At 31.4% G+C, this 12655-nt stretch overlaps 2 protein-coding genes across 2 annotated transcripts; one reads left to right on the forward strand and one right to left on the reverse strand.

Moving 5' to 3' along the window:
- Positions 1-731: 731 nt before the first annotated feature.
- On the forward strand, positions 732-3948 carry LOC133688683 (protein FLX-like 4). The gene is made up of 4 exons (XM_062108258.1): positions 732-880; positions 1861-2415; positions 3190-3329; positions 3431-3948. The coding sequence occupies exons 2-4, from the start codon at positions 1877-1879 to the stop codon at positions 3643-3645; spliced, it is 894 nt and encodes a 297-aa protein (XP_061964242.1). The 5' UTR covers positions 732-880; positions 1861-1876; the 3' UTR covers positions 3646-3948.
- Positions 3949-4448: 500 nt separating this feature from the next.
- On the reverse strand, positions 4449-5761 carry LOC133688568 (tetraspanin-15-like). Its single transcript, XM_062108087.1, has 2 exons — positions 5186-5761; positions 4449-4742 (listed from the first exon to the last, which is right to left on the reverse strand). The coding sequence occupies exons 1-2, from the start codon at positions 5759-5761 to the stop codon at positions 4449-4451; spliced, it is 870 nt and encodes a 289-aa protein (XP_061964071.1).
- Between the last annotated feature and the right edge of the window lie 6894 nt (positions 5762-12655).

Here is a 12655-nt window from a genome sequence, read left to right on the forward strand (position 1 = left end):
TTTGACAATAAAAAATAATAATTAAGATGCTTTTTTTAATAATGAGATTTAGATATATTGAGTTGATCCAGATTTCACGATTTAAATTTTCAAATTTACAATCTAGGTGATAGACTGCACTAGGTGTAAGACTTTTTTTTTTTAAATAATTATTTTTATTTAATTATATGATATAAAAATAATTATTTTTAAAATAAAAAAACAAATTAAATATTGAAATGTTTGTTTAAGACTATGATGACATTATAGAGATAACACTATAAAGAAATAATTTTTTTGAAAACAAATTTAAAATCAAATAAATATTAAAAACTGAAAAAAAGACAAAAATGATTGGAGAAAAACAATTTATGAAAAATAAAAAAACATAATAAAAGAAGACATAATAAGATAATGTCAATTCATGAACTTGTAATTTAAAAAAAAAACTATTTAGTAATCCTCACATATTAATAAGCAAGTAATTTATATCCAGATTTATAATTTTATAAAAAAGATTAATTATCATGTGAATATCTTATTAGCTCAACTACATATTTCTTTTTCTCAAACTAAATTTCAGTATTATTTTTTTCTTTATCATGAATGCATATTCCTTTATTTTATTTTATTTTTAGAGAAATTTAAGAAAAGCAAGTTCGCAAATCCAAAAGTAATTTATTATTAAATAAAAACTATAATTGCAAGAAACTTTGATAAATAAAAGTAAACTCTTTTAGATTTGCCCTAAATAAATAAATAAAAAATCATAACCAACGCATTTGCTTATTCGATATTGTAACTTGTATAACTGGAGTTTGGCCTGTTGATCATCAGCTCAAACCTTCCCTCCTTATTCCTACCTGTCTTCGACGCTTCGTCCACGGCAACATCGCCGCCGGTACTCTATCTCTTTACACATATATTTACAGTTTTGTACTCCTCCTTTGCCTTCTATACCAATTTGCTTTTTTAGTTTTTTAGTTTTGGGCCTCAAAGATTCTTGCTTTGAATTCACGTTGATCTTACTATCGATAGCAAAGGAAAAGAAAATCTGTAATAATATATATTTCGTGATTCTCTTAAAGTTAGGCTTGAATAAATTGATTGCTTCTTTAAAATCTGAGTAAAAAAAACCCCAAATTTAACCTTGAATTATGCTCCATCTCGAACTTGAACTTGAGATTTAGTTTTGGTAATCTGGGTTGTTCGGTTTTTGGAAGTTTTAACAATCTATGAGAACGTTAGTTTCAAATTTGAAGATTTTTTTTATAAATAAGAATATGCTAATGGAACCAGATGTGCCTGCTGGTGCATTGCGTGTACATGATATAATGATATGACAATGGTGATAAATGGTGGTTTCAGCTTTTGGGTTTATGCGTGTGGGTTATTTGTTTAGAAAATAATATAAATCATATCTTGAAGTCTCACATGCTAGCTTAAGTTTTTGAGTTAGAGATGTTTGTTTGACAATTTAAACTTGTTTATATAAATGCTTTGTTGGTAATCCAATTGTCAATCTTTATGATTTTATAACGGTGTCTCATATGTTCTGAGGTGATTTTAGTTTCTGGCTACTTTAAAACATTCTGCAGACTGGCATCACAGGCACAATCCTGTAATGATACTGTCCTGAAGGTCATATGGGTTTGTTTTGGTCATGGTACGAGGGAATGTGTGTCTATTGTTGAAACAGATTGTTTTAGGACGCTTGGGAACCTTTCTGTAGATTTAAACGGCAAATAGAATAGACATTTTTTTACTTTTATCCATTATAGTGTACATTGTTTCACACTTGGAGTGATTCCATAGATTGATTGAAACACCAATCTGCATCTCAGGACTCTGATTGAAAATTAAACCTTAATGCTTGTGCAGACCTGAGAGAATTGTCATGTCTGCAAGAAGGCATATTCGACCAACTTTAGAAGGGCGTGTTATCCAAGCACCTGGGATGATGCGTCATGGTCCATTTCCTGCTGGCCACCGTACATCAGAGCCACTCTCTCATTCTGATCTTCTAGAGCATAGGCTTGCTGCTCAGGCTGTGGACATTGAACAACTTGCAGGGGATAATAATAGATTGGTTACTAGTCAGATGGCCTTGAGGGAGGACCTTGCTGCTGCTCAGCAGGAAGTGCAAAGACTCAAGGCACATATTAGAAGCATCCAGACTGAAAGTGATATCCAGATCAGGGTTTTGCTGGATAAAATTGCAAAAATGGAAAAAGACATCAGGGCTGGTGAGAACGTGAAAAAGGACCTCAAACAGGCACATGTGGAGGCACAGAACTTGGTCAAAGAAAGACAAGAGCTTGCTACACAAATCCAACAGGCTTCACACGAGTTGCAGAAAATCCACACTGATGTAAAGAGTATACCAGATTTGCATGCTGAGCTTGAGAATTCAAGGCATGAACTCAAGAGGTTAAGGTAGTAATAAATCTGTCTCAAGTTTTTAATAGTTGTTGCTCCCTCGTGAACCTTAAATCTGTGTTAAATAGTGAACCTGCCACTGAACCCTTCATGATGTTTAATTCTAGACTAGAAATAAACTACCACGGACTAGAGTTTGTTAATAATCCAAAACACCACCAATTACTGGCTCCATCATCAAGAGATATGGTTTCAGGACCTAAATGCATAGGATATTTTCTCTCCTTTTTTATTTTTTTTTTTTATCTTTGAGGAATCATGATTGTAATACTAACATTGAATGGTGCTTTCATAGTGTGGTTATTTATTTGACTGTTCTGTTTCACACTAATTTAGGTTTCTCTGAGTCTAACGTGGTGGGTAATACTAATTCTCTTGCCATATGCTACTGTAATATTTAAACTAGCCCCTGATTTATGTGACATTGCATGATGTGCTTTGTAAATGGAGGATTTGTGAGGAAACCAAATACAAGTGGGGAGTGAAAAAGGTTAACTGCAGCGAACTTGCATCAGCTTTGGAAGTAATGGATGATCAAAAGTTGATTAAACATCAGTGTTTGTCTTCTCTGTGAGCATGACGGTTATGCAGTGTACACTGATGAAATGGTGCTGAAAAACAGCAAAAATAAATTAAAAAAAAATACATTCATTGATATAATAAGGATTCGATTTTTTCTGTTAAAATATTTTCACTGTGACATACAATGTACAGTTTATTAAGTTCTAACTTACATCTACTTGTTTTTTCATCTTCTCTTTCGGTGAAAAGAGCTACATTCGAGTACGAAAAAGGATTAAATATAGAGAAGGTGGAGCAAATGCGAGCAATGGAACAGAATCTCATAGGGATGGCAAGAGAAATGGAAAATTTGCGCGTTGATGTCTTGAATGCTGAGACCAGAGCACGTGGTAACTTTTTGTGTTATATCTAAATGTGGTGGTCGCGTCCTTTGAAATATGTTTTGATTATTTTTTTAACACAATTCTGGTGCTGATCTGTGTCATTTTAGCACCAAACCAATATATTGGTGGCTACGCAAATCCTGATGGATATGGGAGGCCTTTTGTTCACATGGGTGTTGGACCAGCAGCGGAAGGGATAATTCCTTACAACAGTAGCAACAGTGTAGCGTCCAATGTTGGGTTTGGTGGTGCAGCAATGTCTACTACTGGTGGTGTCGCTCAATGGGTAGGGCCTTTTGATCCGTCGCATGCTCGGGGGTGAACAAGATGAAGCTTCGATCAGGAGCTATCCAGAAGCTTTTCTGCCTGCCTTGTCTGGCATCAGTTGCTACAAGGCGAACATGAAGTAGTCTTCATTAGAGGCTTTTCACTAGCTTTGGCTGCCTACCACTTTGCTGTGCATTTGCAAAATGCATAATTCCGCTAATGTTGTTGTGTATATTATAGATTAGATGTTTTCTTCACTTGTTAGCTAAAGTGACATATGGCATTGCAATGTGTAATCTGTTAAAACATTTTAATTTACGTAGTTCATCAAGAAGCTGCAATCTGCAGAACCTTTTAATTTTGCATCCCCTTTGACAAGCTCTCTGATGAATCAAACTGGACTTCAGGAATTGAATTCTTTCATTCTTTCCATACATCAGTCTTATTGAATCAATAGAAAGGGTTATTAATCTCAGCTGTAGCATGGAGCCTGCCTTCCCCCTTGATCCGAATTTTCTTTTTTTGTTGGGTGGGATTGAGTGAAGCTTATTGTAGAAAAGAATGTGCTCTCTTATTGCTAAAAAACTCCCCGAATACATGCTAATTCAAACCATAGAACTAAAAACTTAAAAATAACAGCAATTTAGAAAAGAAAGAGCACGCACACATGGGTGACCATCACCATAAAACAAAAACAAAATTACCAAAGAAGAAAATCATCCTTATAACACTAATTATTTTGAAAAGATAAAAAAAGCTTACCCTTTTCTTGAAAATGATCGGGCTACACTATAAGGAAAACACCTCTCTTTCTTGAAATGGTGGAGACAGATTAGTAATTTGCAGTCTTGATTTTCATCAATTGTAGTGCTCCCACATAACCATAACGAATAATGATATATGAGCAATAATAAGAAGTAAGCCCATCAAGATGAGTAGGACGCCAAGATTCCTCCATTTGCTTTCCATTACTCTCACAAAACCATGTCTACAAGATCCACAGTTGTAACACAAGATATTTTGATCATTCTGCCATGTAGCACAGTCGCTATATTGCTGTTGTGATTCATCCACAGCCCCTTCAACTTTTGTCCAAAATGTGGCATTCACGTACTCCATTTGACATATTGATGGTGGTTTGCAACATCCAGCCTTCCATGTAACAAAATAACAAGTATTAAATCAGGAAGCAAAGAGCTTATAATTAATACGGATATTATAGAAGATATTCTTCCTCTAAGATTAAGGAAAGAAAGAGATTAGGTTTATTTAAAGATTTTAATCAGGTGATTAACTAGTTGCCGGCATTACCATAAAATCAACGAATTACTAACAGCATATGATCACTTGAGAAATTATGCCTAAAAATGTAACCTGATTGGAGCGGAAAATATGCGTTCTTATAATCTTGTGGGAAACATATCAATTTCAATATAGAAACGACAAATCTTCTCAGGTATAAAACTCATTGCAAGCATCATAGTAGTGTCAACAGTAAATTATATCATGTTAAGATATGCATAAAAGATGGTTCAAATATAACAAATCTATGCACATATATATATAACATGCATGCTATAAATGAAACTACCTACCTCTATGGATGATAATTTCTTGATACTGAAATCAAATGCTTTGAGATTCAACGACCTGGACACCAAATCATCGCATGTTCCAGTATTGTAGATGCATGATTTAATATTTTCCCAGTTGTCATTATGGCGAACTTTTTCTCTGAACCACTTTGGTGTAGCCATCAATCTCCTGCTTTCCAGCTTGTTAGCTCCCACAAGTGCAAGTCCCATTGTGAGCATCACGATCAATGGCACCATAACTAGAAAGAATCCCGGCACAGGAAACCGTGATCTCAGCAACACAGCAATGTTGCTAATCAAGGAAACAAAGATCAATCCAATGCCAATACCAATCTGTAACCTTGGTAGCCATAAGAGCTTCTCACAATCGTAATCTTTCATGTAAAGCAACCAGATAGCGGAGGCAAGGATCACAACAGAAAGAACAAAGGTGATAATCGATAATATGCTTGCATAGTTTTTTACTTGATTTACTTTCTCAGACTTCGTATTTCCCACTGCTTCTTTTTTAGTTTTGGTGGTTTCTTCGGCTATCGTCATTGCAAGAGCTTCTGGAGGTTGAGTATTTTCTGCCATATCAGAGATGAGAGATGAGCTGAGACAAAAGAATTAATGGCTTTGTTCACTTCTTGTTTCTCTTATCCACTTTATTAACAATTGTTCTGTTCTGACTGTACTAAGTCAAGTTTGTTAAAGAAGCGTTATAGAAAAGAGATCCTAATAAATAGTAAGAGTCAATATTGTTTGAGAGATTATAGGAAGAATTAGCATTGTTAATTCAAGGAGTATCTTTGGTCATGGCAAGCCGAGTTAGCTACCTTCGTCCTTCTGTGAGAGAGATATCGTGTTCAAATCTATTCTTTGTAGGTTATTTTATAATAAGATGCAAGACTGCTAAGCATGGTCTTCCCTATATATATATATATATATATATATATATATATATATATATATATATATATATATATATATATATATATATATCATGCGTTTCTCATTTAAAGGGAAACTTTCTTTCTATTTTCGGAAAATAAATAAAAAGGATTATTACATTTTTAAAAAATAAAATTGGTTGAAGCCCATATAATAAAGATCAAGCATGAATAAGGTCCATTGAAAAAGATAAAAAGAATTAGACAACCTCGTGGTCTCAAATTTCGTTGAAAGAAAGAAAGAAAGAAAAGAAATGTAAGTCCAGCCCAGTAAACAAAACCCCAGATTATAATTCGGGTCAAAGATATACCATTAATTAATATTTAATTATTATTCTATCAAGTAAATTAGCTCCGTGTTGTTGTTTTACCGTAGAAAACAATATTTATCCAGATTAATTCATGCTTGATCAAGCATGAATAAGGTCCATTGAAAAAGAATTATTACTATTTATGTGTTTACAAGCATTTTAAAAAAAATTTAAAAGTTTTTTTTATTTTTTTCTATATTTTAAAGTAATATTTTTTTAGTATCTTCAGATTATTTTGATGCACTGATATTAAAAATAATTTTTAAAAAATAATTAAAAAAATATTTTGATGCATTTCAATTGAAAAACACTTTAAAAAGCAACCGCAACCATATTCTCAAATACTAAAATATTATATGAGGCACAATACGACTTTGAAGCAAAAAAGAAAAAAGAAAACAAATATTTTGGCATATATAGCTAGCATGATTTATTTAAAAAACAATAACTGAAAATTCAAAATTTTCTGTATATTAGATGATATTCTTATTTTATATTTAGACGAAAATATATTGGATTCATCTGGGTGAATTCGGGTTGATTTGTGAAACCAGTAGAAATAATCTTGAAAAAAAAACTCAATGTTTAATTAATTTAATGTTAAAGGATGAAATTCATGAAAAACAGTACTCAATTATAAAAAAGACATAAGTAAATTTGAGTAAACTAGCAAAACTAGCAACTCAGGTCATGCACGTTACTAGATTTAATAACTTTTTTTTCATCCCATAAGTTATTTCTCATTTAATTATATGACAATAAAACACATGATAAGTTTTAATCCATCAAACTTGTGATCCCAGTCATGGACTCAACCAGGTTTAATACATTTTTTTTCTTAAATTTATTTTTCACCTAAATATAAAATAAAAAAAGGTAAAAAAAAAGTTGAGGAGCAAGGGCATTTAGGCATTTAAAAAAGAGTCGAGTCGAGGCCTGCATGCCTAGGCCTATTGTTTTTCATCTTTTTAAATGGCAAATGACTTATTGTCCACCCATATATTTTGAAAAACAATAATTAGATAACATGTCATCTATCTGCTTAAATTTCAGTCACCATTATGGTGACTGGAAAATCAGAGCAGTGTGTTTTTTGCTCTAAAAACCCCCTTTCAACTTATTTTAATCCAAGAACACCTTACAATACTCTTAGAACATCTAGAAACAAATTTACCAACCTACTAAACCCAAAAAAGTTCCAAATCACAAAATCAAACCAGGTAAAGTTTTTCCCCTTGACTTCGATCAATTTTTTAGGCAATATTGAGGTTCTAAACAGCCACTATAAAACTTCTCTTATTGAATAGAATCCGTTAACACTAATTTCAACTATTTTGATGGTCAAAATTCGTGTAAAGAATAACTTTCTCTCTATGCTGAAATCTAATGACTCTCTTCTTTTATAAACCAAGAATTATAAGAAAAATAAAATTCTAGATGAAAATTAAATTTTCAAAAACTAAAGTTGCCACCTATTTTTTGTATGAAATTTAAAGTTGTCATCTAAGAAATGAAGAATAAAAAGGACCAAACTGAAATTTTTTGTATGAAATCCAAAATTATCATTTATTTTACTTGTATTTTTTATTCTGGTCCCTTGCCTTTTAATTCTATTCTTTGCTAAAAAAACAAACAAAGAAGAAGAAGCAATTGGGTATTAGTTTGGTCTAAAAAATGTTCAATTCAAAAATTCACTACTCTTGGTAATGTGCGAGAGACTGCACGGTGAAAAATGCATTATAAAATTGCCTCATGGCTTAGATTTCTTTATAATGTTTACATCACCATTTATAGTCACTTTTTTTCATGTCTATGAAAGAAGGAACTGCAATGGGAGGCTAGGAGAAATTCCAACCCCACAAATTTGTGTCTACAGCTGGTCTTATGGGGTGGTTTCCTTGGGTTTTTTTTTCATTTAAATGAGTAATCCATTGACTATTCTCATATCTTGAAAGACAAAATCTTTAGAAATTGACTAATAACAATACCCCTAACACTAAAATAAGGGATTGATTCAAATTCTAAAGAGGAAAATTAACAGGCAGATAGGATTTAAAACATTTCAATATGCTTTCCATTGCATTTAAAACGATTACATCTTTCACTACTGAATTGAATCATACATGACTTTGACTAGCTCTATCCAAGCATCCAAACAAAGATTGTGAGGGAAGGCAGTGATATAATAAATTATTCATGAAAGAGAGCCTACATGTATATGTTAGCATGTTATACAAAAATGTAAAAAGCTGTTGGGAAGAAGAAAAACTATCTATGCTTTGTCACGGGAACGAAATCGAGGCCTTCTTTTTTCATCCATACTATAGAACGAGTTTTCTTGCATGATCTGCAAAGAGATGAAGCCTGTCATCAAGAAAAGCCAGTCAGTTAAACTAGTATTCAAATGCCCTTTTGATCTGCCATTGATGTAAGACCCTTATGATTCCATCCATGAATATGCCATTATTAGTGTTGCCTTTGCGTAGACTGATTGTTCGCGCCATTAGTGTGGCGTTTGGGTACCGAGAAAGTTTTCAGGGGGTTTTCTTTCTAATCTACGTGAAATAGAGAATTTAAAAGTTTTTGGATTTTGAATTTTTGGAGAAGCGGGGAGAGGATAGAGAGAGAGAGGAAGATAAACAATTTAGGAGATGTTTGAGAGGTTGTTTTTCATAAGTTCTGGAGAAACATGAGCCATTATGTAATTCAGATAAATCTTCAATCTTCCATGCTAAGGAACCATTAGCAGGTTTCTTAACCATAGAAAGTAAATCCCATTTTCCAGTTGGTTTGAGAACAAAAATCTCAGCTCCAAAAGCAATTGATTGGATGTTTCAAGGGAAAGCAATTGATCGAAACCTTCTTCGGTATTCATCTCATAAAAACATTTAACTGGTCCATCCGAATCTATAAACAAGTAATTCTCAATGTAAATTCATGAATACAATGACAGAAGCAAAACGAAGGAGAAAGATAGCCTTTTAGGTTTTTAAATTCATCTCATAAGAAATTGTTTGTTTTCTTTGGTTTGTGATTCACTGTTGGAACAGGAAATATAAAGAGCAAGATTTTAACTAAACAAAACCGGTCTCCTTGGCTTGTCTGATAATACAAAAAAATTTTCCTGTTTCAATTGAACGAGTCGGCTACCTGTACTGGAAATAACTAAAAAGAGAAGGAATGCATGCACAGGAATGAGGAAAGGAGATGAACAAAATAATGGACGGCACGGTTCCCAGGTTTTTTTTTTATTTTTTATCTGTTCATAACTCATCAACCGCCATGCAAAATTGTAAAATGAAGTCTCACGGGCTGTCAAAGTTATTGATTATTATTCATTCATAGGAGAAAGTTTTAGGATTTTCACTTTGGTCTTTAAAATATATAATTGCTTTAAATTGGACGTGGAACTATGATTTCATCATTTGATTTTTCAATCAAGATTGTCTCTAAATTTTTAATTTTAATAATTATATTATATTATATTATATTGTGAAAACTTAATATGATAAAATCAAATTTTAGTTAAGAAATATATTTAAAATATAAAACTCTTTTAATTATGTATTTCAAGACATGTCCACTTATTTTTAAGTCTAATTAAGTAAACTTGTTTCGATGGGGTATTTGTAGAAACAAAAATTTTCTACTAATCAAAATTTATCGTGTGTCATTTTATTTTTATTTTTATTTTTACATAATAAAAAAGTTAAAATAAAAATAAAATAAATAGCAAAAAGAATAAATGAGTCTTTATATATTTCTTGTCCAATAAAATATTGACACTTATAATAAGATATTTAAGATATTTTATTATAAATACAAGATCACATGAATAAAAATCAACCAATAAAATATTATAATGTGGCATTGACAATAGATCTAAGTGACTGTACAAATCTCTATAAGATATTTTTGTTTTTTGGGTTAATGCAAAACAAAAATAAATACTTTGTTATAATGTGATTGTAGTGGTATTAAATAAATAATCTGCAGTTCAAAAACAAACACATGAATGTGGAAAAATTAATTGTACCCTTCAAGGCAGACCATCATATGCTTTAGTTCACACTTCATTAAAATTAAAACCTTATATGAAACGCGGCATTGTAAGTTTCTAGGCACATTAAGAGCATCTACATCATTGTTCAGTATTGAAGGTCCTTAGCTATAATAGCTAGCCTTAATGTTTTTTTTTTTTCCAGTAGCATCCATCCCCTTCAAAGAGCTCCCTACATTAGCTTCGTTAGCAGTGCTTGCTATATATATATATATATATATATATATATATATATATATATATATATAGCAAGCACTGTAACGCTCTTCAATTGATGTTGGCGTGGAGGCATGCATGGTAGCAGGAAAAGGAAAGAGTAGAACGGTAGGGGTTGATCAGAGACAGGCTCCACTAAGATTTAAGATCGGCAAAGAAGGAGATTTTGCATTGGGTGTTTGGGACATTTTTCTATTGAGGTTTTGAGTTTTTGTTGTGGTTGTTTTTTTTTTTTTTTTAATTTCTCTCTTTCTTGCAACTTTTTTACAATATATACTTTTCCCATGAATTATAAGATCGAGATAATTTAATAGAAAACATTTAAAAAAAATTACAAAGTTATTTTAAAAAAAAAACAATGTCTAACGACAATATCATAAAAGAAAATGAGACAAAAAAAATATCAATCCATATTAAATTTTTAAACTTGTAACTCGAGTCATTATACTATAAATAGTATATATAAAAAAATCATGAAGCCCAATTCCTAAAAAATAAAACATTGAAAGATTAAATTAGAAAAACAATTACACAAAAAAATCCAAAATAAAAAAATAGTAATTAAAAAAATAAGGGTTAAAATCAAATAGTTAAATCGAAAAGAACAAAAGCAAAGAAAAATAAAAAAAAAATACAATACATTATCATGGTTTGAAGGGTAATATTGAAAACAATAAAACTTTTATAAAAGGGTTAAGGAAGAAATAAGAAATCATAAGAATAAAGATCAAATTGAAAGCATCAATAAATAAATAAAAAAACCTGTAGAATTTTTTAAATCATAAGAAACGTGTTTTTTTAAATAAAAAAGCATAAATATAAATTGAAAAACTTATATATGCATCCAATTAAATAAATCATGAATCATTGTGTAAATAAATGAAAAAAAAATTCATTAACGAAAAATAAAAATATAATTGGAAAAATTAAAAGATAAATGTAAATCAAGATATTTAATATCGCAATATGGGTTAGTTACGTGATTGTGTTTGTCACACCTGATATCACGACGACCTTAAAAAAATTCAATAAAAAAAAAGTATTTCTGGCATCTTGTTCTTAAAATGGGAAAAGTCTGGTTTAAGGAGTCGCCACCTTATAGTCACTAGAAACTCTAACTGGTCTACAAAGATTCTATAACACGGGACTGGTTACGTAAAAAAAAAATATTATCATCTCTTAAACGTTCTGCCTGAGGCAGACTGCATTGCTAGTTTTGTTTTAAATTGCTAAAAGTTTATTGGTTTATGCCATGATAGTTTGCTTGTAATATTCATGACTCTGGCGTCAGTGAATATTCAACTACGGATACTTCCGACACTGACGTTGGTAAATATTATATAATAAACAAAAACATATGGTATTCTTGACTCTAGTGTCAGTGAATAAATCGGTAACATGATTTTAAAATCAATGCATGCATATTTTTTATTTTTTTTAAAGAGAAAAAATATATATCATACACTAGATTTGTATTTTACAGCAAAAATCTACATATCAGTTATACAATAAAATACCTAAAACAACAAGGGACCTAAAAATAATTCTGAAAGATTCATGAATTTTTTTGGAATTTTATGATATCATAAAGGAATATCACAAAAGAGCTCATTTGATTAGATATCAAAATAAAAAAAAAAAAATAAAGAGAATTGGCATGAGAGTGTGTTTTGCCAAACACATTCTTGGCTCAAAATAAATTAGATCAGCAGGGTCTGAGGGCCAGGCCTAGCTTGGTTACTAGTCTAAACTAATGACCTGGCTGGTCACTGTGAATGCAAGCGTGAATTATTCACTGAAGATGATGGTGTATCGGACGATGCTCTCTTTGTTTCTCTTTTCGTTTGTTTTCCCTCTGGTTGTTCTTTTCTTCGGCTTTGTTTTCTCTGTTTGTATTCTCTGGTCCTTGATCTCCCTCTTCGTTTCTGTCCCTGTTTTCTGTTTGTTTGCT

Source organism: Populus nigra, chromosome 3 (assembly GCF_951802175.1).
Source record: "Populus nigra chromosome 3, ddPopNigr1.1, whole genome shotgun sequence".
Classification (NCBI taxonomy): domain Eukaryota; kingdom Viridiplantae; phylum Streptophyta; class Magnoliopsida; order Malpighiales; family Salicaceae; genus Populus; species Populus nigra.

Coding starts and splice junctions, on each gene's coding strand:
- LOC133688683 (XM_062108258.1), top strand. CDS start 1,877: ATGTCTGCAAGAAGGCATATTCGACCAACTTTAGAAGGGCGTGTTATC. Junction 2,416..3,189: donor CATGAACTCAAGAGGTTAAG/GTAGTAATAAAT, acceptor TTCGGTGAAAAG/AGCTACATTCGAGTACGAAA. Junction 3,330..3,430: donor TGCTGAGACCAGAGCACGTG/GTAACTTTTTGT, acceptor GTGTCATTTTAG/CACCAAACCAATATATTGGT.
- LOC133688568 (XM_062108087.1), bottom strand. CDS start 5,761: ATGGCAGAAAATACTCAACCTCCAGAAGCTCTTGCAATGACGATAGCC. Junction 4,743..5,185: donor AGAAATTATCATCCATAGAG/GTAGGTAGTTTC, acceptor GTTACATGGAAG/GCTGGATGTTGCAAACCACC.